At 34.5% G+C, this 27,355-nt stretch overlaps 1 protein-coding gene and 1 pseudogene across 25 annotated transcripts; one reads left to right on the top strand and one right to left on the bottom strand.

Annotated features, from left to right (window-relative positions):
* Positions 1–4,540: 4,540 nt before the first annotated feature.
* On the top strand, positions 4,541–12,585 carry LOC100811522 (6-hydroxynicotinate 3-monooxygenase-like; annotated as a pseudogene).
* An 883-nt stretch (positions 12,586–13,468) lies between these two features.
* BES1-8 (protein BRI1-EMS-SUPPRESSOR 1) lies at positions 13,469–27,332 on the bottom strand. 25 transcript variants are annotated; one of them, XR_005888381.1, is made up of 14 exons: positions 26,092–27,331; positions 25,544–25,766; positions 25,309–25,465; positions 22,141–23,517; positions 21,604–22,043; positions 21,491–21,516; positions 21,297–21,404; positions 21,014–21,124; positions 20,013–20,310; positions 18,335–18,412; positions 17,780–17,882; positions 17,509–17,553; positions 16,745–16,814; positions 13,473–16,603 (listed from the first exon to the last, which is right to left on the bottom strand). XR_005888381.1 is itself a non-coding variant. In XM_041009114.1 (9 exons), exons 4-8 carry the CDS (start codon positions 22,588–22,590, stop codon positions 21,344–21,346), a joined length of 900 nt encoding a protein of 299 aa, XP_040865048.1. In that variant the 5' UTR covers positions 22,591–23,517; positions 25,309–25,465; positions 25,544–25,766; positions 26,092–27,331; the 3' UTR covers positions 18,233–18,412; positions 21,297–21,343. The 25 variants fall into 25 exon arrangements, 1 of the variants encoding a protein (XP_040865048.1); XR_005888374.1 differs by having other exon boundaries at positions 13,472–16,354; positions 16,517–16,593; positions 16,745–17,882; positions 26,092–27,332; XR_005888376.1 differs by having other exon boundaries at positions 13,472–16,354; positions 16,517–16,603; positions 16,745–17,882; positions 26,092–27,332.
* Positions 27,333–27,355: the final 23 nt, after the last annotated feature.

Below are 27,355 nucleotides of genomic sequence, written 5' to 3' on the forward strand. Positions count from 1 at the left end.
AAGGGACGACAGCCTTTAATCGAGTGTGCAAAAATGTGACTTCAAAAACTATTTTCTTTTGCCTTTTTATATTTTTATTTTTTTGGGGGTCGACAAGGGTGTTGCCCTTGCTCCTACGTATCCTCTGGTGCGATGAGGAATTCAGATCTACGTAGTTCTTTAAGCGAGAAAGTTGTGTGTTGAGTTGATTTTAGGCTTTTGAAAGATTTATTTTTTTAACTAACAAGAACAAAAAGAGGTCGTTAAGGCATTGGACCCTGAACTATCTAAAGCGACTTTAATGAAGAGAAATTCAATTATATGTTGGTTTCATCTTGGTTATATTCATTAACTTTCAATCTCTTTAAAAAGATGATTTACGACACTAATGATCGGTTGAAATTTACTTTACAAGAAGAAAATAGATTACTGATGATAGAAGAAGGAGATGAAGATGCACAAAACAACAAAGAGGACCCCTAAAGGTGCATAGATCGTATCCAAATCCTTAAAATAAAAACTAACAAGATGACGAACGAAGAACACCGAACGACGAATGATGTAGAAGTCAATTATGATTGCAATTCGGTAGCGCCTCGGCCTTGTTTTTCTCTTCTTTCTTCCTCTTCTCTCTAATTTCTCTTAAAATCCTCTTAATACTGAATGTCCAACAACTTCCTCAGCCTCCCTCACGCCTATTTATAGCTAAATGAGGGCCTTTGGGACTAAGGCAACTCGCCTAGGCGAGCTGGTTCCTTCAACCCTAAGCAATTTGGGGGCCCTGGGCGAGCCAAGGTCTAGAAAATTGCATGAAATGACCTTTTTGACCCTTCCCTTGGATATTTTTCGCATCCTTGACCAAAACGTCAAACGATCTCACGCCTTGTGCAGAAACTGGTGTCCAACAACACCTTTCAGTTAGCAAGAATCAAAACATCAGTGAATGATAATTCTTGGACAAAATTAGGGTCTAACAACAACCATGAGGTCATCCTAGTTAATAGGATTAAAGCCTTTGAAATCTTTGTTGCTGAAAGTTATGGGAGGGAGACTTCTTGGTTATTGTATGTCGATGCAGTTGATGTCGATATCCCGAATGATGTGGAGATGACGCTGATCAAGGCCGTACCCGAATCAAATAAACATGAAAATGCAGTAACTAGGAAGTGATCCTAGGTCGTTTCCCAACGAGCAGTGACAAGCCAAATGTTCATAATATACTTGCAGTAACAGTAACGATGGGGGGGGGGGGTTTGGTTGTTTAGTAATTAAAGAGCAGAACAAATAAAATGGAATACGAAACTACTAATATTAAAAACGGGTTGTTTCCTCTGATTCAGAAGCCACTCTCTTATCCTGGGTTATGGAGAATTCGTCCCTAACAGTCAACCACTTAATCCAACCCTATTTCAATTTACTAAGCGAAAATCAACTTAGGGTTTTCAATACGTGATTAGGCACCACATACACCAGTTAGCCCTTCGTCCATTAAGCATGAACGCAAGTTAGGCTCAGAGGCAATTAATCGAACACGAAGCGTGCACTGATTAATATTCACGAAATTGGGATAACTGGTGAAGGGAAAACTGCCAGGAAACCACATTACAAACGAAACCTCAGAGAGAGTTGGGCTTCGTCCTCAAAAGGAAACAACACCAGAAAATCTAGCCTTCCATGGATTCAAACAGAAAACGCAAATGAAACATGAAGCAGAAACGTAAATGAACAAGAACGTAAATGAACAGAAACGTAAATGAACAGAAACGTAAATGAAAGTAGAAGAAGAAGCAAGAATGAACTCGTAATTAGAAGCAGAAAACGGAAATTTGCATTAAGAACGAAAACTGTAACAAGGGCACAGAAAAACGTGAAAACCTAAAACCAAAGCTCTGAATAATGAAAATAGCATAGCAGAATAGAATGCCCTGCACAAATCCCAAGGCAGCTATTTAAAAAGAGTCACTCAAAGTCACTGGGCCCTATTACAATACTCTGGCCCAAAACGAAATAAACACTGAACAACATAAAATAAAATTGCGAAATTTCCTAATTAGAAATTAACTAAGGTAAGCGCTGCTTTATTTGCCCTCTTCAAGTCCACAACCAAAATCCGGATTAAGCCCAATGTTTCATTAATTCCTGAAATTAGATTAAAAACATCAAATTAGCTAAATGAGCCCAAATAATAAAACTGCCTAATTAATTGACAATTAAGACCAATCAATAATTAAAATGGTGCAAAAAGGGTTTAGAAAATAGAAGAAAATGATGGCACATCAACTTTCGAGACTGGTTGGACAACCCTCCGTAGGAAAATTCGTCTACAATGGTGTTGATGACTTCCCTAATTTGTTGAGAAGGTTTGTTATCCTTCTCTTGTTGGGTTTGATGTTTACGTCTCTATAGGTGATGCCTTTGTCTCCTTTTATCTTTTTCTCTATCCCTCCTTCTATCGCCATCATGACTTCTATGATGGTCGCCTTGGTGTCCTCCATGTCTTCCTCTTGCTAGGTTGTTGTCAGGCTTTTCACAAATTAGGCTAGGTATCCAGCCTGCATGAGTTCTTCAATTTTATCTTTCAGAGTCCAATAGTCTTCTGTATTGTGACCATAACTGCGATGATATTTGCAGTGTTTGATTCTGTCTAACCCAGGTCTAGGAGGAAGTGCCAGAGGTAGCTTTATGGGTATCTCTATGTTGAAGGCCTCTTCAAGAATAGTAGCTCGCTTAGCTGTTAGTGGTGTGTAATGCCCGTACCTTGGTCCCCTTGGAAAGGGCTAATGTTTGTCCAGCTTGTGCCTTTTTTCTGACTTGTGTGAGTTAGTCCTAGTGCCTCTTTCCCTTTTATCATGCTTTTGTCCGACCTGTCAGACCTCGTTTCTGAACCTTGACATCTCTTCCATTTGAATATAGCCTTTGGCTTGTTCTCGTAACTCGTCCATGATGTTGGAAGGTTTTTTGCATAGATTGTCTGCGAACTTACCAGGTCGTAAGGCGAGTAGCATGGAGTGTAGTGCTACTCCGCAGCACAGGTGGGTCACATGCTGGTTATTATTAAATTTACTCTTTGTTTAATGGTGAAGAAGAAAATATGTTGAACATTTAAAAAAAATATCTACTAATATAATAATTTATTTTCATTTATGTAATGTGTCTGATAAGATATTTTAACTATTTTTTAACTTTTTTTATTAATTGAAAAATTTGTATGACTTTTTGATTAACAAATTTTTTTATTAGTTTTTAATATTTCTAATATTTTTATTAATATTTTTTAAAATACTACCTTCTACTTCTAGTTTTTTTTCCTTATATTTATTTTCTTTATTAATATTTATTGAATTTATTTTTAATCTTTTCTATTTAAGGTAAAATTTTATTGTTTTTACTTTTTTTTCTTACATATGATAGGATTTTTTCATTTTTACTTTTTTTTATTATATATGAAATTGTATGTAATTTTTTTTATTTTTGGATATTTTATAAATAAAAAAAGCCATAAGTGTTTAAAATTAATTTAACACTAAAATTATAAATATTACAAAATATATTTTTATCATGAAAATAAAATAAAATTTTGTATATAAAAACATTACATATATATGTTTATTTATGCAATTTTATATCTTTGAGCTATTTCAATTGATAATTTTACCAAAAACTTATAAATTGTGATTAAATACGATAATTTTTCAACTTTTCATTAGTTTGTTAAACATAACCTATATCATTTTATTATTTTCATACAATCAATTAAAAAAAATATCTTTACTTACTTTTCATCACCTTTTCCTCGTATATCAAATATAGCATCCATGGGATAAGTTTGTCCAAGAAAAGGCTTTATATATGTGACTTTTCTCAAATGTTCACTGCAGGGGGTCCATTCGAGTGGAATACCTTTTTATGGATAATTCAATTATCAATTACAAAAAAGACTTCAAAACTCACTAATTCCTGTTTCATGACTCATGAGTGATTTGAAAGCTGTTTTCATAATTTTTGGAGATTTCAAGAGAGACTCATGAAAACGAAGTCAAACAGGATATTTCAACATTTGTGAGGACGAAAATCACTGTAATTAAAATATCAGTTTGCCATACATGCTGCAATTGCACTAAAATAAAGGAAAGGGTAGAAGTGATGTTTTGTTTTATGATTTCTACTCAATGAAATTCACAACCAAGTGTCTACATAATGATGTTGCTAAGCTATATCAACTTTTAATGAATAAAAGTTTAGGTGAGTTATATCTTTGGAAGTTTGTCACAGTAAAGACAAACCTTATAACTCAAAAAGTGTCTACAAAAGCAGTTATATATCTATCAAATATTAATGACATTTTTATATTGGCAAATGAAATTTAAACTACGTCTTTGCAAGATGTTTGTTGTATCCTTACCAATTAAACCAATCTTCGTTGGCTAAGCTATATCACCTTGAACATTTGCATCTATCTTATGAATTAGACACAAAATGTGAAGTTAACAGCCTTCTGTGAGACAGAATAATAATGCTTGGAAACTAAAAATTTTGAGAGAAAGTACAACATAATAGGTTGATGGTTGGGGAAGGAAAGCCAAGGGCAGTGATTGTTGGTGGTAGCATAGCTGGTATATTAAGTGCACATGTTCTTACTTTAGCTGGTTGGAATGTCACTGTGCTTGAGAAAACCAATGCACCTCATAGGGGAAGTCCAACTGGTGCAGGTCTTGGACTTGACCCTCTTTCTCAAAGAATCAGAGTCATGGCTTCCATAGCCACAACTCTTCCACAACATCACTGTACCGCTAACTATAGATCAGGTGCCACCCTCTTTGTCTTTGGTTTCCTGTAACCTCTCAAACTCTTATCCTTTTCTAGTTTTTCTTCATTTATGCTTTTTTTTTTACCTCTCCTTACAGAGGGTGAATTTTCTTATTCATTTCTTATGGCTGAGTATCACTTTGTTTGGAGTCCCAGAAATTTGTTTAATTCTCAATCCCCCTTTTCAATATATGTATTATATAGTACTATCTAGGATCTACTATAACTCTTTCAGTGTTAAATATTATGCTCTTTTTGGATGCTATGAACATATGACATGTGAAAGGGACAAGGAGAAGTAGATTGACCTAAATTAACTTCAGCTATGTATGTGACTGTTTTTTCTGTTTGAGTGCTCAATGAGTGGTTGATCATAAATAAACCCTTTTTGGTCTTTATGTTTAGAACCCCTTGATCAGCAGTAGTCTTTCTCAAAAATAAAATGCATAGATAAATAAAAGAAAAGCATATTGAATTTTTGTTTCCTCTGTAGAACCAGGCAATTGATAATGAGAAGAAGGTCAGTTGGACATTGGCAAGAGATGAGAGTTTCAACTTCAGAGCAGTACATTGGTCTGATCTTCATGGTCTTCTATACAATGCACTGCCATCAAATGTATTTTTATGGGGTCATCTTTTTCTCTCTTTCCATGTTGCACATGACAAGGGTTCTGTCATAGTAAAGGCTAAGGTTCTAGAAACTGGCAAGGTTATAGAGATAGTAGGGGATTTGCTTGTTGCAGCAGATGGTTGTCTCTCTTCCATCCGCCAGAAATATCTCCCTGATTTTAAACTCAGGTTTGTAGCTCAGAATGATGCTGACTTTAACTTCCTCTTTTCTTTCATTAGAGGAGCAAGCCAATGATCACACTTAATAATTAGATTAGCAAATAGATGTGGTAGTTAGTGACAAGTAGGTCTATCACTAACTACACGTCTATTAACTACAACAAGTAATTCATTTACCATATTATTTATTCTCTCATAAGTGTTTATTGAGAAATTTATCCAAACATACTCCTAATATAAGTGTGATCATGGGCTTGCTCCTCTAATATCTTTTGCCTTAAGTAGGAACAAATTATTGGTAATTTGGTATTCCTATAGTATTTGCTCCCTTGATGGTGTTACCTTAATTTAGCAACTTAATTTTATTTTTGGGAAGAATTTTTAGTGTCTTCATTTGAATGGAAGTATACATACTACAGTTCCTCTAAGGCTCTAGTGTCATTTGTAGATATTTGGGCTATTGTGCATGGAGAGGGGTCTTTGAATTATCAGAAGCTGAGGCTTTAGAAACCATCAAGGTCATAAAAAAGGCATACCCTGATTTAGGAAAATGCTTGTACTCCGACTTGGGCTCATGTACACACAGTGGTTTCTATGAGCTTCTAAACAAAAAGATCAATTGGATTTGGTATGTGAATCAGCCACAGCCTGAAGTCAAGGTAACTTTGTTCCTCTTATCCTATACTTTATGACATACCCTGATTGATAATTTCCCTCAATGTTTCCTATAATTAATTCTTCTACCCTTTATCTTTTGTTAAAACATATTCTCAACATCGTTGCAAGTTTGGATTCATGTTTAGTCATTCAAAATCACGATGAAAATACTATTTAACTTCATTTTAGGTAAATGTCTATATATTTGATTTAGATAACTTGCTTTTAGAAAGAAAAAATAAATCCAAAGGTAAATTACATAAATCCAAAGGTAAATTCAATTTTAATAAAAATCAATGATGGATATTGAAAATGCAGAAATCAAGAAACAAGGAATATAGAGAAAGAGTAACTATATTTCGTTTATTGAAAGCCAAGAAAATACAGAAGGATAGAAATATCCTAGAGCTAGGCTCCTAAGAAGTAGCCATAAAGGCTCCCTCCCCAAAATATCAATAAAAAAAATAGAATGATCAGCCAATACCCTTTTTTCTCTCTCTTCTAACGAACTTATTTCTCCTAGTGTGCCACATCATCATTCCTAGGCCTTTTCCTCACATACACCCTGCCCCACCTATTCTTACCTTTCTCTTCTTGGATCAAGGACTCTCTAGGCCTAGTAGCATTTGGGTCTGTATCAATACCCTCTTCTTGAAATAGAGCCTTGTCCTCAAGGCCAAATTCTGGAAACTGACTGTGAATGGTAACCTCATCCTCCCATGTAGCCTCATCCACAACTTGCCCCTTCCAATGTATCAACACTTGTTTTTTGGTCTCCCCCCTTTTTGCACTATTCTAGTAGCCAAGATAGCCTCAGGTGTCATTAATTCAGCTCTATCATCCCCCAGCTCAATAGGAAGAACCTCCTCCACCTTGTATTTCCCCACAACTTTTTTTAATAAGGACACATGGAACACCGGATGAATTTTCAAAGATGGTGGCAATTTCAAACGATATGCCACTTCCCCTATCTTCTCCACAACCTCAGAAGGCCCATAATATTTAGCACTCAGCTTGGGATTGACCCTATTCATTACAGATTGTTGTCTGTTCTGTTTCAGCTTCAGAAATACGAAATCACCCACAACAAAATACCTCTCCTTACGATGCTTATTTGCTTGAGCTCTCATCCTGTCCTTAGCTCGAAGTAGATGAGATTTCAACTGCCTTAAGGCTTCATCCCTCTCGATAAGATCCTGCTAGACAACCTCCACTCTCACTTCCCCTTGAACCATTGGAACAAGTTTGGGTGGTTGTCTTCCATACACCACTTCAAAAGTAGTCATTCCTGTAGATCCATGGTAAGTTGTGTTGAACCAAAACTCAGCCCAAGGCATCCAAATCAACCAAGTTTTGGGTTGGTCAATGATGAAGCATCGAAGATACGTTTCAAGGCACTTATTTGTTACCTCAGTCTATTCATCTGTTTGCGGATGGTAGACTGTGCTCATTTTCAATTTGGTTCCCTGCATTTTAAAGAACTATTTCCAAAACAAACTCATAAATAAAGGGTCTCAATCACTCACAATAGAATTTGGAACTCCATGGAGTCGAACTACCTCCCTCACGAAAATTTCAGCAAGAGCCTTTGCAGTATAAGGATGTTTAAGGGGCACAAAATGGAAATACTTCGTCAAACGATCTACTACCACCAAGATTGCTTCAAATCCTCTAGATCTTGGTAAACCAGTGATGAAGTCAATGCTAATGTCTTCCCAAAACCTCTCCGGAATTGGTAATTGCTGCAAGAGACCACTAAGGGCTGATGTAACATATTTTTGTCTTTGGCACGTGTCACAAGCTTGGACAAACTGTTGGACATCTCCCTTTATTCCCCTCCAATATAAATGTGTCACTATTCTTCTGTATGTGCGATAGAAACCGGAATGAACACCTTGAGGAGTAGCATGGAATTCTTCTAGAAATTTTGGAATCCAAGCTAATTTCTCTGGGATGACTAGGCGATTTTTATAATAAAGTACCCCTTGTTTATATACATATCCAGCATTGATCTTCTCCCCCTGTCCTTTCTTCACTTCTTCGATTATTTTTCTCAACTTCTCATCTGCATGCACCTCAGCATTGATTTCTTGCCAATGCAGCCATACTGGGAAGTAAATCATATTGTTCAGTTCCATTTCATCTCTACTACGGGACAAAGCATAAGCTCCTCGGTTCTCCTTTCCAGGCTTATAAATTATCTCAAAATTATACCCTAAGAGCTTTGCCAACCAATTCTGCTGCCCTCCAATTGTGATATGTTGTTGTAATAATTGGTTGAGGCTTTTTTTATCTAAGAACACAATGAATTTTCACCCCAGAAGTTAAGGCCGCCAATGCTGTATTGCCAGTGCTACCGCCATCAATTCTCGTTCGTAAGCTGACTTAGTTAAATTACGGGGACTCAACACTTTGTTGTAATAAGCAACTGGTTTCTTGTTTTGCATTAAAATAGCCCCAATTCCTGTCTCAGACGCGTCACACTCCAAAGAAAAATCTTCATCAAAATTTGGTAATTGCAACATCGGTGCTGTGGTAATCTTCCTCTTAGGCTCCTCAAAAGCTGCTTGAGCCTTTTCATTCCAACCGAAACCGTCTTTTTTTGTCAACTCAGTGAGGGGTTTGGCTATCTTACTGTAATCCTTAATAAATTTACGATAATATTCCATAAATCCTAAAAACCCGCGAACCCCCTTTACATTCTTAGGGACAGGCCACTCAACAACACTACTGACCTTGATAGGATCAACTGCAACTCCTTGTATTGATATAGTGTGGCCCAAGTACTCAATGATTTCCTGTCCAAAGGTGCACTTTTCCTTGTTAGCAAACATGTTGGCCCTCAGCACCCCCAACACCTTTTCTAGTAATTGCACATGTTCCTCCCAGCTTCTACTACATAAAAGGACACCAATACTCCTTGTCTTAGCAAAGCACGAAAGACTTTATTCATGAGTGCTTGGAAAGTAGAAGGGGCATTCATAAGCCCAAAAGGCATTACGAGATATTCGTAGTGACCCTCATGTGTTCTAAAAGTCATTTTTGGAATATCCTCCTCTCTCATCCTTACTTGATGGTAGCCTGAACAAAGATCTAGCTTTGAGAAGAACCTGGCCCCATGTAACTCATCCAAGAGCTCTGCTATCACTAGAAGAGGAAATTTGTCGGGTATGGTGGCTTTATTTAGTGCTCTATAATCCACACACATCCGCTATTTGTTGTTTTTCTTCTTTACCGAAATGACTGGGCTGGAGTATGCACTCTGGCTATGCCTCACATGACCCACCTCCATCAATTCCCTTACTTGTTTCTCAATTTCATTTTTTTGGTGATATGCATACCTGTATGGTCTAACATTAATGGGACCTTGCCTTGGTTGAAGGATGATCCTGTGTTCCTTTGCACATACAAGTGGCAACCCCTTTGGTTCAGCAAATACATCAACAAAATTCTGCAACACCTCATCCAGGACACATCTTTGTTCTTGGATCAATCCATTTTCTTCACTTTCCCCTTTTTCCTCCAATAGGCCAAACATTGACACCAACAACGAATCTTCACGGGGTACTCCTTTTAACCACCTCTCTCCTTGATCTGTTTTAATTTTCATCACCTGATTTTTCCAATCCACCATGGTTTCCCCTAAGGTGGTCAACCACGACATTCCCAATATCACGTCCATGTCCTCCAATTCAAAGAGAAAAGCATCAATTACAAATTCCCTTTCATCAAACTCCACCTTAATCCCACGACATACGCCTTGCGTTTCAGATTTGTGCCCATCCCCCATCAAAATTCTCATTTGTTTTGTTCTCTCCCACTTCCAACCCAGAGCTTCAATTAGCTTCCGTGATATAAAATTATGGGTTGCCCCACTATCAACCAGAAACAGCATTGGAATTCCACCCACCTTACCTCGCAACTTCCTCGTTCGTGGTTGTTCCTCCTTCTCCTTCTTCATCGAACAAAGACTCAATGTTGTACAGGCCCTTTCGACATCGCTATCATCCTCTGTAGCATCTCCTTCGATATTTTCTTTGTTTTCTTTGCATTCAACTCGAATCTCCTCATTAATCATTATGACTCGGAGTTGTTTAATGGGGCACTAGTGGAGTGGTCCAAATGACCCTCCACACTTAAAACACAATCCCCTCTGTTTTTTATCCAGCAACTCCTGGTAGGAAAGGTGATGAGCCCATCTATCTTTGTGTCCATTTTTTATTTTCTCACCCCCATCATTTTTTCCACTTGGGCCTGGCCCATTTCCTCCCCAATTTCCATTATTCTACCGCGGGCCAGTTTTACCTAAAATACTAGAAATGGGTCGGTTTCCAGGTTGGGCCCTACCATCTCCACATATTTCGCCTCTTCCCTGCCACACTTTGCTTTGTCCAGAGATTTCTACGTCAATTGCACGAGCAATGTTCATCATTCGTCCCCTGGACAAAGGATTCACAACGTGCAGGATTCGCATTCTCGCACGAATTTCGTCCTTCAATCCCTGGGTAAAGTATGGAAAATACTACTCATCGTGCATTCGAGGCACCTGGGCAATCAAACATTCGAAGCTACGAATGTAATCCTCCATACTCCCTGATTGCTTCAACGATGCCAATTGATCATAAACACTTCCTTCTCCCCTTCCACCATACGACTCCAACATCTCCCTCTTCAAATCCTCCCATGACAGATTTTCATACTCATTCAACAAAGAATGAAAAAAGTGTATCATAACTCCTTCCATACAGAGTTGAGCAAGGCTCACACGAACAGCTTCGCGCATTTCTTGAACGTTGAAATAGATTTTGGCCCTCGCAATCCACTCTGCTGGGTCATCACCATAAAATGACGGTAGTTCAATTTTCTTCATCAATTGACAAAACTTCGTCAAATCATCACCTTCGACTGGTTTCAGTCTCGGATTCCCACCAGATTTACCTGTCTTCGTACTCGGTTGCCCCTATTTCACCGATGCCTGACCTTTGCCCTCTTCCTCAAATCCCTTCGAAAAGGTCGACATGAGATTGAGCAGCCGCGTCTGATTATCAGCGACTTCCTTGTGCATCACCTCCATCTGATATTGTGGTGCTGCAACGATTGTGCAACGAGCTCATCTACTACGGCTTTGAGCTTGGTGACCTCTCCTGCTACAAACTCCACTCTCATGTCTCCGTGCTTCTTAGCTGCTGGTTCTCCCGAGGCAATGTTCTTCCTTGGTGGCATTGTTTCCTGCCAGATGAGAATAATATTTGACAGGTCGGATCAGTTCATGGATATTGAAAATGTAGAAATCAAGAAACAAGAAATATAGAGAAAGAGTAACTGTATTTCGTTTATTGAAAGCCAAGAAAATACAAAGGATAGAAATATCCTACTGCCCAGAGCTAGGCTCCTAAGAAGTAGCCATAAAGGCTCCCTCCCCAAAATATCAATCAAAAAAATAGAATGATCCTCGAATCCTCCCTCCCTCCTACTTGTAACAGCCAATACCCCTTGTTCTCTCTCTTCCAACGAACGTATTTCTCCTAGTGTGCCACATCATCATTCCTAGGCCTTTTCCTCACATACACCCTGCCCCCACCTATTCTTACCTTTCTCTTCTTGGATCAAGGACTCTCTAGGCCCAGTAGCATTTGGGTCTGTATCAATCAATTTTGTAAAATCAATTTCATTCAAAATCAATTTCTTCTACAAACACACTGACTTCACTGTCAGGATAATAGGACAACTCAGTGTCCATGTTTACCTCAAATGTACACTTTATTCACATTTCCTTTTATTGCCAAACCAGCTAGTGCTGATTGCATCTTTGCATTTGGGACCAAAACTTTTCAGGGAACCTCAGTGACCATGAAAGTAAGTAGTGATATGATCCAAAAAATGCACCAAGAAGCAGAAAAAGTTTGGACTCCTGAGTTGTTTAAGGTTTTGAAAGAAACAAAGAAACCCTTCTTAAATGTCATATATGATGGTGAACCCTTAGGAGAGACATTTTGGGACAATGTGGTATTGGTAGGAGATGTTGCTCACCCCACAACCCCTCACTGTCTTAGAAGCACAAACATGTCAATATTAGATGTAGCAGTCTTAGGAAAATGCCTTGAGAAGTTTGGAGCAGAAAAACTGAGATTAGCTTTGGAAGAATATCAGTTCATCAGGCTACCAGTAACTTCCAAGCAAGTTCTTCATGCTCGGTGACTAGGCCACATAAAACAAGGTTTGGTTCTCTCTGATAGAGAACCTTTTAACCACAAGTCATCCAAGAAAGAGGATCGTGAGGAACTTCTACAGAGGAACACTCCTTTTTTCAATCATATGCCTTTGATACTTGCTTCAATTCTAGCCTCCACATAACTAGCAGGTATGTGGTTTCATATGGGTGTAGGTATGCAGTATATGGTATGGTGAATTGTTTACGCAGGGATATTCAGAGAGTTTGGTAACTATGACCCTTCATTTGAGTGCCTATAAAAGTAAGTTTTAGCATTGCTTTGAAAAATCCATTTCATACTTGCCATAAAGTGATTGCCATATTGATGTGTTGTTGCCTTTAAGCTTCAAAATTCAAACTTTATTTTGGCTCCTAGAAATAGTTTAATTACCAAATTCACTTTATTTGGTTTCTCATCACAAAATTTATTCATGAAGAGCAAAATGCATTCAATTTTCAAAACAAAAGCAGAAAATTACTACTTTAAAATAGAATGACTGGTGGAATACTCACACACAAAGAATAATAACAATGACGGCAAAAAAGTATTATTCCACTAGGTGAAGTTTAGCTATATCGATCATACGGTGTTATTGGACTTAGACTCACATGCATGATATGATACTTTTTTTTTTTGCAAAAATACATCAAGATAATGTTAGTGCAATGATCAGCAACATCAAGATAATGGCATTGAGGTTATGTTGATCTCTTGTCCCTCACAATTTTACTCTGGAACCATCCAATAAACAACTTCACTAGTAACACAACGTTTCTCCCACTATAGTTTGTTGGATTTGAAAGGTCAATGTATTCGGGCTACTTTCACTTGGGTCAAGTTAGTAATGATTCGCATGTGAATAAGTGTTGTAAAATAAGTGTAACACAAAATTATGAGAGATGAATGCATACTTTTTATTGAATGATCATCTGTTTTTAAATACAGGTTTATTGTAACAAAAAGAAGCAATAATAACTAACTCCTTAAATAATAATCAATCACCAACATAACAATAACAAACCACTAACATAACAATAATCAACAACTAACATAACAACTACTAAGTAACAAAAAATAAAACAACTAATGTTAAAAACTTGGTCAAACAATTAATAGAAAATAACGAACTCTAACAGACAACCACTAATACACATTCAACACTCATCTTTGTATCGGTTGTTAACAAGTCCAAGTTTCTCTCTCAGTGGTTGACATGTTCAACACTCCTCCTCGTATCCATGTATAACTGAATGCTCTCTTTTTCAACACATAGTGTGACTTTGCTTCATTAGCTATTCATGCAACCTCCTTGAAATTTCTTGTAGCAGTAGCAACTTTCTTCTCCGCTTCTAATTTTTGGACTTTTTATCTATGAAAATAATCCTCTGCTTGAAGGATGCTATACTTTGATGGATGCTTGATTGCATCTCTTTAAATCTAGAGACATATTTATTTATCTTATTATCTACAGCTTCTAAATTAGAGTCATTGTCTGCTATCTCCATTTCTTTCTGTTTAACTAAAACAAGAAATTGTTCCAATTCACCCATTAACACATCCTTTCTTTTACAAAGAATCTCTTTTTCTTTTTTCTTTCATTTTGGATTGAATGTTCAATGGTATTATTCAATTCTAAACAAGCTTCATTCATAAATTATGATTCAATCTCCAACTCCATCTTTTTAACCTCCAAGGCTTTAGAGGATGAAAGGCATTGGTCCATTTCTTTTGAATACATTGATGATGCTCTCTTCATGGCAAAGTATGCATTATTTAAAGCATTCATTGCATAATGGCCGAGTGAGATTGTGCATTGTTCCTCAACAGCTGCATGATGAAAATGACCTAATCTTTTTTGCCAAACTTCTTTTGTATTGTTTACAGTAACTGGATAAGTTGTTTGCTCCTCCTTCAATGGATCAAATGAGAAACTTTTGCCTCTCATTTTGATATTGAAAGTTTCCTTGTCATTGACATCTTTAATCAGACAGTGCTTATTTTCAAAGATGACTTTAAACCCCTTATCAATCAGTTGTCCCACACTTAGCAAGTTTTGATGAATCTCAGGTACATACAAAATATCATAAATTAATTTTGTGTCTGCACAACTTTTAATGGCTACAGTTCCCCTTCCTTCAATAGTGATAAGATCACCATTGCCAATTCTAACCTTTGATACCTGTAATTTGTCCAATTCTCTGAAAACCTCTTGATCATGGGTCATGTGATTGGTACAACCACTACCCACTAGCCAACATTCACTTGAGTAGCTGCGTGTAAAACATGTTGCTACAAATAATTGCTCTTCTTCTTGTCGATCTGCAACTTGAGCCACATTCTTTTGTTGAAAATTGCTTCTGCAAATTCTCACATGATGCCCTAACTTGTTGCACTTTTCACACTTAACATCAGATCTTCTTCATCATTTGAAAGGAGGATGACTCATTCTACAACAATGCTTGCAAGGAGGAATTGAAGCAAGGTGTTTAGGCTTTTTTGTAATGGGTTTCACTAAATAATAACCACCAACTAGTAACATAATAACAAATCATGAACATAACAATAACCAACCACTAACAAAACAACTATAACAGAAAATAAAACAACTAATGCTAAAAACTTGTTCAAACAATTAATAGAAAATAACAAATTAATAGACAACTACTAATACACGTTCAACAATAAGTAATTGTCTGATAATTAGCCAGGAATACACATTTGCTTTCATATACTTCATATATTGTTTTCTAATATGTATTTGTTGATGGTATAATTTCCTTGTATTTTTTTGCAGTTTGAATGGTTTAGGTGTACTTCTCACCGATTCAACTTAACATGTGTTAGCAGATTACAAGGAAAGAAAGATCTTAAACTGTTTGTTTGTAGAGGGGTAGAAAGTAACTTTTCTTTTACATGGCTAATGATAAGTAATAGATATAAATTGCGATTGTGGTTGTGGCCATTGCAGCTTTGCGATACGGATTGCGGCTGTTGCTGCATGAAATTATTATATATTTGCATTATATGTATTTTTTTTACAATTATTCTAATTATTATATTATATATTTTATTTGTAAGATAGCATAACTTTTCATTCATTTCAAGATTTGGTATCTATCAACATCCTATATGGTTATAGTGATTTAATTATTGACACTTAGAAGTTCAAAATAAAAGATTGGAATATAAATTTTATCTTTCTTTTGACAAAAAGTGGAATAAAACAATGTTAAGCTTCCGTTGTGGCTCTAATGCGGTTCCATTGTAGCTACGCTGCAGACACTACTATAAAGTAGGCTTTCTACATCGGTTAAATAAGCCTTTCTACATCGGTTTTGACGCGTCATTGTAGCCGACGATGTTGAAAGTTCGTCATCCTACTACGACGGTTAAACAACCATCTTAGAATGGGTTAAGTTCGAAGACGGGTTTCAGCCCAAACCCGATATAGCATCCTAATCATTCTACATTGGTTATTAGGACAACCGATGTAGAAATCTGATATTTTAAGACGGGTTTGGAGGCCAACCCGTCATAAAATGGGAAGAATTCTACATCGATTGTCCTAATAACCGATGTAGAATGGTCAAGATACTACATCAGGTTTGGGCGACAAACGTAGCATGCTACCCATGGTAAAGCATTCTACATCGGTTGTCATAGTAACCGATGTAGAATTGTCAGGATACTACATCAGATTTTCGAATAACCAATGTAGAATTATCAAAAAAAAAATTATTTTTTTGCTTTTTGTTCATGAATGACAATAACAATATTCAAATATAATTAAACCTAATATCTCGTATGAGACTTACATTATAAACCCTGGTCAAATTTTAGCAATGAAAATAGTAATAAGCTAACATTCTATACAGAAGACCATGTACTATAACATTCTATACAGAAGACCCCTGTTTCAAGAAATGGCATTAGGTGATTAGATTAGACCATTGTACATAGTAATAAGCTAACATTCTATACATCAAATTTGTACCAGAGACACAGAAGGGGCAAAAATGAAGGCATACTAATGCTACAATTTTATAGATTTCCAAATATTGTAGAAAGGATACCTTCAAGTGACCACTTACCAACCAATCAGCCACAGCTAGCCATTTGTGGTGAGAAATTAAATAAGCAACCACTAGACCTGTCAATACCTGAAACTTGTTATTAGTTGTTTTATCATCTGTCATTCAGGATTCAAGTCAAACATCAATTCAAATGTCATGCACATGTTCATGATTATATACATGCAATAAAATGTCAAATTCTAGGTTAGAAGGATTTGCACTGATTACATTGCTTATAGCTCTGAGTAAACTAAATAATGCATTTGGGAGCACCAACTTCTAACAAAGATGTCATATCCTGCTGACCAAAAAATTAGAGTTTGTCACTACCCTTCAAGTGCCATTAACATCCAATACAATTTAACAGTCTTCCCATATTTTGGGTATAACTATTTTCACTTTAAAAACATCAAACATATCAAAGATACCAAAATAGAAACAAGAACCATCACAATACTTATTGTGTAAAAGAAGGATTTTATCAACAAAAGGAAAAGGGAAACTATCAGAAATTCACAATATGTCCTAATTAGTAATAGAGGAGCAAAGCTGTTATTACTCCCTAGCATAATATAGAAAACACAAATTCCATTATAATCCCAACAGGGAATGGGCTACAGGAGACAGAGGTTGAATATTCCTAAAACATAAATTTGAATTCATTACATCTCAAACTTACTTTTAAAATAAAACTTCCTAAAACATAAATTACATCACTTCAAATTCACTTTTAACTAAATCAATTTTATAAAATCATGTGAGCACTCTGCCAAACACACTTAAATTTTCCATTTCAAAGTCTAGCATGGCTAGATGAGCAATTTAATCCTTATATATAATCACAAGATTTTGAATACGAAGAAAATAAAAACTTGAGCATGGTTCAAGAAAAAACAGAAAAATGCTGCATAATGAAGTCAATATATATTTGAATGTACCAGAATGTCTGATACTCTGATTTGGTTAATAATATACATATGCCACTTTCTAACCTTGTCAAGTTTTGCATGATGAGAGCAATAGCAGCAATTCCATAACTGTATCAACGAGAAAATTTACCGCATTTGAAAATAGATATTTATGTAAATAATGTATATATAAAGGAATACATAGAGTGGTTCATGGCCCTGCAAATGCCGCAGATTGATACCAGCTATATAATGCAAAATGAATTCTCAAAAGCCTAACCATAGTACAATAAAACCATTATGCATTTGAAACAAAAAAAAAAACTCTTAAATAAATATACCACCATGTCCTTACCCGTTAGTGCAAGTATATACAAACAATATATAGAAATACCAGAAAGCAAATTCTTAATGCCACAAGGTTGTTGTGCCTCTTGCATATCAGAAACGGAAACTCCCTTGAAACCACACAAGTAGAAGAGTTAAGAGAATCGATGAATAAAATCACTTAATATTCTAATCATTAACAATGTAATATACCAATTTCTCTAAAGAAATGAAGATACTCAGTCAAATTCTTTCCACACAAATATTTCCTACATGAAAATTTGGAAGAATAAAATATTATTTGGTTATTTCACATAAGACTTTGTTTGGTCAAAGTGAAAAGGTTTTCACTGGTTACCAAAAAATATAATAGTAACAATTTTTGCATAGCTCTTGTTTGATTCTCCATTTGTTGACAAATGAAATGAAATTGTTCAGGACATGACACAAGCTTAAAATTTAAGCTGCTATTTGTAATTTAAAGAATAAATGACAAGCCCAAATCATCTAGTATTTAAGGCTAAATCCACAATTTAGATTAAGTTGGTAATAAGTGTCTATTTACAGAACTAATGCAACTTACCCTAGAAAATAGGTGAAGCCTTTCTACCGCAACAAACAAGTTGGACAGCAGACAACAAAGCAATGGTAGATGACTTCCCTAAGAGAAGAAGTCACAAGCAGTTTAGTACGTCACTATTGCATACAAAATTCATATGAAGTTCAGCATCTGGAAGTAAAAATTATAACATTATGTTATAGGAAACAAAATCCACTAATCCAGTAGTAGTCACAATAATAACTAGCATAAAAAGCAATCGAAAGCTTACAACAAATCTCAGAAGGCATGATTTACAGCAAATCTCATGTTTAATTGTTTAGAATAATTTGATGTTCTCCCAATGAACTGTTGTTCAAATCATGCAAACCATAAATCAAACTACCATACAGTATGTGCAGTTCAACTCTTTGAATGCCAAATCAAACCACAAATCAAACCACAAATAAAACAATTATTATTACTTTGTAAATAAATCTAAATCAATTACACTCATTACTTTTTAAATCAATATATAATCTAATTTAATGTTTATTAAAGAGGAAATTTGAGAGTGTCAAAATTGAATGTTGATAGAAATGAGAGATGAGAGATAAATTATTATTTTAAAATTGAAACATAAATTACTATAATATCTTAAAATTAAACTTATTAATCCAAATGAATATATTAATTTTTTGTCCAAATATTTATGATGTTGATTGCTAATGCACTTATAAATGTGTGTGTCTATGAACATTCTCATATATATATATATATATATATATAACTTTGATCTATGTGAATAATGTATCAAATAATTATTTATTAATATAAAATTTAATAAAAATGATCTACATAAAATGAACTTTAAGATAAAAATTATTTAATTAAAATTTATTAAATAATGCAATAATTGATATAAATTACATATGACAAATTTCATCTCACCTAATAACTATATATTATCTTAAAATACAAACAGAAAAAATAAATCAAATTACAAGTGTTGTATCTGTTCTCATTAATAGGAAAAAATAACTAATTTCTTACTTAATAAAAAAGTTAGTTATTTTTATTAAATTATGTAAATTTTAATTAAAAAGTAAATATTTTTGTTAAATAGTATACAAGTAAAAAAAGGGTGCAAATAGCAACTCCCGTTTTGTAGTCACATTGTTCTAGTGGACCTTTAAAGTTCTATCTACCTTTATTGAATCTTTGTTTTTGGTCCTGTTGGTTGACCAGCAAGATTTATTTCTACTTATTTTTTTCAATCCACACTCTTTTATTTTTTTTTCAATTCACACACTCCTATTCTTATGTTTAAGAGAAAATTATGTAAGCAAAATGCACTGAAAGAGACTAATATTTCAAACATACCATTTTGTATATTCTTTTAACAATGGAAAAATAAGCTTCATTTATTTATAAATTAATTAGTAATGTGAAAATATTTCCAATTAACCATAAGAATATAACTGCAATTCATACTTTGCATGCTAGACACAATAATTTTAGATCCCCTACATCCACTACCTAGAGAAATTAAAAGGCTCATTAACAAGTTAGTGTATTTAAGATTTATTTGATCTTTTAGCAAATTTAACGTTTTATTAAATAAAATGAGAAAGTCAAAAAGTCAAAAACTAAAATAAAAGTCAATTGAGGTGGCATAACAGCTGTATCAAAAAACACAGATAGTAAATGAAGTAAGACATACATTTCCTATCCTTCAAAAGAGAATTGTATGGAGCAATTTGAACATATCTTCATTCTTCCTTCTAGATAACTTAAATGCCACTAAAGCAAAAGATGCAAGAGTCATAAAGTTTTAGCTGTTCTGAAGAAGAAGAAACATGCATCCACACTTCACAAATAAAGCATACGATTACCTCACCTTGAAAATTGAAGTGGTCAACCTTTTATATATATATATATATATATATATATATATATAAACACTTCAACTTTCAAGCTTGCTCACGAAGCTGAACCACGATCACCTTAATGGTAGGGTCCTAGTCATAATAATATATTATATTAAAATAATTATTCATCTCTTTCATATTATTTAAAGAGTACAGGTCTTTTTTTTTATTTTTATTAAAATGTCAGAATTTTGATGTGCAAATATAAAAATCTTAAGTATATCCAACACTTTCTTTTTGCTGTTTTATTATTTTCTTTCTCTATTCTAATCTTATTCTTTTGTCATAATTTCCTATTTTTATTAGGTTTCTAATTACTAGAATTTTGGTTTTTTTCTTATGGTTGTTTGTTTCGAAATAGGATTTCTCCTAAGCTTAAAGATCTCTTACACAAGACTATAAAAGTGTATTATGTTCTTATTGTTATTTTCGATAAGACGTGATTTATATAAAATTCTCTAATTACTATTTTAAGAATAATTAAAAAAAAGATGTTTAAGTATTTTTCTTAAATCTAAAAAATAATTCTATATATATATATATATATATATATATATATATATATATATATATATATATATATATATATATATATATATATATATAAACACATTATATCATAAAAACATGCAGTCTCAAAGCTTATACAAGTGGATTCAAACTTTCTAACTTGTTTTTCTTTTTTTAAAAATCAAACAGGTCCCTTAAGAACAAAGTTTAACCAAGTTTTCAAGTTATACTTCTATTGTATCTATTAAGCACATAAAATGAATGACCAAGAAAGTCAAATTACTTGTTTTTGCATCTGCAACCATCGCGGTCCATAATAATCATATTGTTGTCCATAGCCCGTATGTGCTCAAGGCAATTACAGAACACAACATTGATAATTCAACCAACATTTCTGTACAAAAGCAATTTGAATTGGTACAAAAGCAAGGCAATATCTAAACCTACCTCTCTGGGCACAATATTAACAAAACAATTCACCACTATAATATTCATCAACATCAACATAAAGGTAACAAAATAAAAAAGAATAAGCACATGCACAATTATAATGACTTGAAATTTACCCGCGGAGCTTGTAAAACCCGACCCTCAACTTCAGTAAAGTTGGGGCTTATAGAGATCTCACAATTATGTAGCATTGGTTCAGAACCATAATTGCTACTTTTAAGTGCCTGCAATAATAGAAATAATATCAGGTAAACCCAGCAAAATATACACAAGAATCCAATTATGCAAAACTGGACAAAAAGACACTTACATCAGATTTTTTAATGTCCTCTTGGCCTATTCAAGAAAATAAATAAAAGATGAGATTATTGTATATAACAGTTAATCAAGCACTATGATCAATTGGTCATTGAATTAGCTTACCTTTGCCCAGTCAAGTGAAAAAGGGTCTCTCACATTTTGATTGGATATTAAGAAGTCCACAACAGGCCCAGGGGTAATTATCATCGTGGTTGAGACATCTAAACAAATTGTAAGAAAGAATTAAGAAATATTATGAGGAACCAATATAGTGTCCAAGGCAAACAACAGATCGAACATATGCTCAAAGACAATCCACTTTGTGTAGTTCTAAAGCTAGAATGGAAACCCCTGCATCCAATTACACCTCCTCCTACATTAGCAAAATTCTTGGGATCATTGTGTAAGAACGATTGCCTCACAAGCAAACAACTTATGTAAAATGACATTATTTTATATTCCAACATAACAGGCACACAAAGGAAAGTTGACACAAAGGAAAGCAAACAGCTTATGTTTGTTGTTGTTCCTTCAATCTCACTCGCGCTGGGTCTCTTGCATCCCTGTACATCAATAATTATTCAAACTTAGATCAGGACTCCAAAAACAAACACTGACCGTGACTGAAAGTAGATCTGAGAAATTGAGGGGAAGCTGAACCTTTTGATAAGTGGTGCCATCCTCTTCCACGATCCAACCAACTTCGGCGCATAGAGCTTTCACAACCTCGTTGTTGTCACAGTGCTTCAGAAGCTTGTAGTTCCCCTGAGCTCGAAGGCCAGTGTAGATCTTAGCGGCGATCGCTCTTTGTCTCCTCTCTCTCCTCTTGTTGTTTTCTCTCTCCTTCCATGTTGGCAATCTCCCCATCGATCCGCCGCCGGTCATTGTTCCGGCGAAACGAAGCTTGTTTGTTTCGACACCTCTTCTACCGTCGAAGGCAAAAGAAGTAAAAGATATTTGTTTTCGTTTGTGTGAGGATTGAAGTTTCTTTCTTTCTTGTGCTAAGATGAGATGAAGAAGCGAAAACAAAGGGGGAGGGAGCTTCGAAGCGGAAACAAAGGGGAATGGGAAGGGGCATGATGCTGGGAGACAGTGAACGTTCGATTGCATTCAAAATGCACACAGTGGAGTTTGGGGACGAATGTCACGGGAGCGCGCGCGGGCTTCTCGGGTTAGCAATAGTACCAAGTACTGATACAAAATATATGAACGCAGTATTAACCAAACAAAGACGGTTTTTCGGACAAAACCGTCTTTGTATCAGACTACAAAATTACCATTCCACCATCCCGCACACCTCATCAAAGTCGGTTCTGCACAAACGTCGTTGTTATGTTTCACTTTATTACAAAAATGCCACCACGAGCCTTTTTAAGACGGTTCTCTACAACCGATTTAGAACCAACGACGTAAATTATAGCTTTTTTAGTAGTGATTTCTTCTTTTACAAATTAGGCATGCTGCCAAGGAATATTTTCCCACACAAAATCAAACTAAACTAATTATCCTGGAACCAATTAACATTTCAAAATAAACATCAAAATTAAATTAAACAATTTGACTAGGAACTTTATACACCATATGCTATAAAGGCTCCACACATCATACAAGTTTAGATAGGCATACTTGATAAGTTCTCAAATATGTATTTTACATGATTCACCAAAGGAAATAAGCAAAGATCGGACTGGGATACAAATAATAATAATAATAATATCAGCACCTCAACCTCAAAAAAGTCAAAAAGTAATAACATGATTAGAAAAAAAGGAAGCTAAAAGTATCAAAGACCAGTTGGGTTACATATTCAGATCCCCCCATATAAAAAGCAAAGCATGAGTAATTTAGATTCTAGGTCACCATTCAAAGAAATTTTCCAAGCCTAGTTCTAAAAATAGCTTGCATTAGAAGTTTCACCGTGACTATTGAACATTGGCATGTACAGATTGTTCCTCTTTTATGTCTTCTTCAGAATTATTTGCTTCAAGAGCCAGTGCTTCAAGATTAGAAGAACCAAAAGCAGGAGGTGGATGTATACTAAAACGTTAAAAAGAAGATGAAGAAAAATTAGAATTGAAGAATACCGATATCAGCAAAGTGGGTAGAAAGTACATAAAGACACAAACTGCCAAAGACCATGCCAACGTACATAAAGACACAAACTGCACTCTCTCTCACTTATAATTAGGGGTGGGAATAGGTCAGGCCGGCCTACAAGGACCTACGACCTGACCTACATAAAGTCTGGTTTGAACTGACCTATTTAATTAAAAGATTAGGTTCAGGCTTTTTTAAAAGTCTATTAAATTAAATAGACCAGGCTTATGCTTATTAAAAAGTCTTATAAGCCTGATAGGCCTATATATATATATATATATATATATATATATATATATATATATATATATATATATATATATATATATATATATATATATATATTATTTTTGGGTACCAATACATAATATTATTTTTTGGGTATCAATATATAATATTATTTTTTGGATATAATTAAATTTTTTTTTGAAACTATTAGACTTTGATTACACATTACTGCTCTATAATTTCTATTCCTATAATCAAAGACTTTAATTACAATTTAAGTGTGAGTCATGTGCCCTTTTATATTCCTCATTATTTTGATTGACTTTCCTTTTTTTTAACTTTCCTATTACGTTCCTACTCCATAAAATATTAAATATTTATTGTGAAGAAGGCTTTTAAAAAGGCTATCAGGTCAGGTCAGGTCAGGCCAGACTTTTAAAAAGGTCAGGCCGAACCAAATTAAAAGTCTTTGATAGGTTATAGGCCAGACTCAGACCTCAAAGATTCATCGTAGACTAGGCTCAGGCTTTTCAAAGCCTAGCCTGACCTATTCCCACCCCTACTTATAATGTTATTTATAATTATTTTTACTACAAAGATTACAAAAAAAATAATAGAATATTTATTAAAATATAAAAATAAACAAATAACACTTAAAGATATTATTTACATACTTAAAATCCTAAATAAAAATAATTAGTTAATATATTATATATGAAAAAATAAATTCACAAAAGTCAGAGGCTTGCATATGCAAGCCATAGGTCCGACCCTGAAATTAATCACTTTTTTAAATTTTAATAAACAAAACCTCAATGTTTTGAAAGAAACAAGCATATCTCTTGGGTTAATTTTACTTCTACTTTTTTTTTCTTTTACTTGATACATCTTTAACTTTTTTTTTCTTAGCCCGTTAACAACTACACAAAAATAAAAGTCTTTTAATTGCAGCAGTCAATGGTACACAGGTGATATAAGGTTTTTTTGGGTGATTAAAAAATATTAAGAAAAATGTTGTGGGCTCAATCTATTTTATTAAAAAAATTAATAATTAATATTTATCGATATTAGATTCTAAACACAAGCGGCACCCACGTAGAACTCATTCCACCGAAGGACGCGTTATTTGACCGTTCAATCTCATTATGGAAAAAAAAAAGAGGAACATTTAGACTTTGTACAAAAACAAACAGTTTTGCGTTGAAGCACAAGGAATAAATGTTTTATCAATTGACTAATGTTTACACAGTCTTGCAATCAATAATATTTTAATATTCAAATTAAAGTGAATTATATATTTAACATTATAAATCATCAAGTGATTTTTTATTTAATAATTAAAAATCATAAAACAAATAATATTCCCACCAGCAGTTAAAGTAAATGAGATGGATCGTAGTTCCGCAAAAAAAAAAAAAACCATATAGACACATGAAATTATGAATAGTATATTATTATGATATTGTTGAAAAGAATAATAATGGAAAGAGATAGGTAAAGTACCCAGGAGCAGTGGGGGAGATCAAGGTGCCTTCGCTGATGAGAAATCCACCTGGTGTTGATCTTTGAGCGTAGTATTCAGCAAGTGCTGCCTGTGGAATCCAGTTCAACGCTCTGCATCTTGTCATAGGACCCAACATCACCCTGTGATTTCGTAACGCTACAGAAGAATGTTAGAATTTGGAAGAGAAGTCTAAATAACAAATATTATGAACTAATGAAGTAATAGTTTACTCACCATATCATTCCATAGAGATTACTTGAAGATCACCACCAAAATACCTAGCATACAAGCGGCAAATAGGAAGTCCATAACCATATCCAGCCATTGTTACATTTTCCATTGTTCCAATATCAGAAAGTTCATGTTCGACTGACAATGAGATTCCAGCTGTACTGTAGAGATATGTAAAAATTCTTGGAAGACCACTCCTTGGTATTCCACCTCCCTCATCTGAGACCTAACATGTCATTTATATAAACAAAAGGCTAAAATTCTCAACATAAAAAAGATAGTTATATAATGTTTATAAAAGTAAATAAAAATTAAGACATTAAATCTATGCTAATCAGTCATTTTATTGTTTTCATTTAAAAGAGATTGTGAAATTAGATAACTTATTAGAAATGAAAAGTGCAAAATTGTCCTCCCTTTTCCTTCAAAATCTAACTCACAAACCCACCTTAAAAGTTGTGTTCTGAGGCAATTTGCAGAATCAAATAACACTGAGAACAGGGTGGAGATATCCCCAAAAAAGGTTCTGCTCAGAAGTTATAGAAACTTACCTTTATGGTAACATCCTCTATTCCATCTGCTATTATTATTCTAATGGGAGGAGCAACTTCGTCAGAGTCCATAAAACGCTCTTGGACAGCACGCAGCGAGTTCTTAACCAACTCAAATACCATAAGATGCAAGTGAGCTGGAACATAGAATTTAAGGAGAAAAACAAAAAGGCAAATGAATTCACAGATTTTACTCACGGAAAAGTAAAATCAGGATCCCCGTAAATGCGAACATCTGGGGCACTGCCATATTCACGATAACACATAGAACGTGCATCCTCACTAGCATTCCTTGCCACATTCATAGGAGACATATTTGTATGTATATAACCTACACAATTGGGAGGAGGATTGGGATTGTACAACTCAACATGCTGCCCTAAATCACATTAAAATAAAAAACACAAACAATAGCCTTAGAATTTCATCCTCCACTATAAAGATATGAATACACAAATCTTCGAGCAAGTACACTGATTAGTCTCACAAAAAGCTAGGGAGTGTGTTCTCGGAACTAACAGATGAGCATACGAATTCCAAGCTAACTTAATTTAATTCAAAATTAAGAGAAATGCTTATTGGATGATAATAATCGAGTCTAACACCGCTATCATTAGGGACCAAATAGAAGCGTATTTGAAGTTTTATACAAAGGTTCATGAAAAATATGAACAGAGTATAATTAATTGTTTTGTCAAGTGGCAGTGCCAGCTAGTTTTCTCGGAACATTCTTTTATATAAAAGAAATAGCAAGTATTTCGTGCGTGTATTTGAAATAAATTTGGATAAAATGTAAAAATATTTAAAGTTATGAGACAAATGATAAAAAAATCCATTAATTAAATAATTAATACAATTAATTAAGATTTAGTGGGTAAAATTTAAAAGAGAATTATTTTCTTGATACTCCTCACAACCAATCTTGGACCATAACCCAGGCCCCTACATTCTCAAGCACAAAAATGGCCCTAATTCGTAACTAATTCTCTATTATTCAGAAACTAAGCATATAAAAACAAACATCGAATTAGCAAAAATGAGCACCTTTTGCAAATTCACTACTGCTAATACTAACCCTGCTACTATTCATCTGCAAAACACAATTCTCGTCTCGACAATTAACAAAAAAGGGCAGAAAATCTCAAAAAGAAGTGGGAGAAGAAAGAGTACTTCACTTGTAGGTGTGGAGCAATTCTAAGTTTGGCTTCCTCGGAATGCGAAGAAGAAGAGAGGACAAAGCGGTAGCAGGTATTGGTGTTAGAGG

Source organism: Glycine max, chromosome 14 (genome assembly GCF_000004515.6).
Source record: "Glycine max cultivar Williams 82 chromosome 14, Glycine_max_v4.0, whole genome shotgun sequence".
NCBI lineage: Eukaryota > Viridiplantae > Streptophyta > Magnoliopsida > Fabales > Fabaceae > Glycine > Glycine max.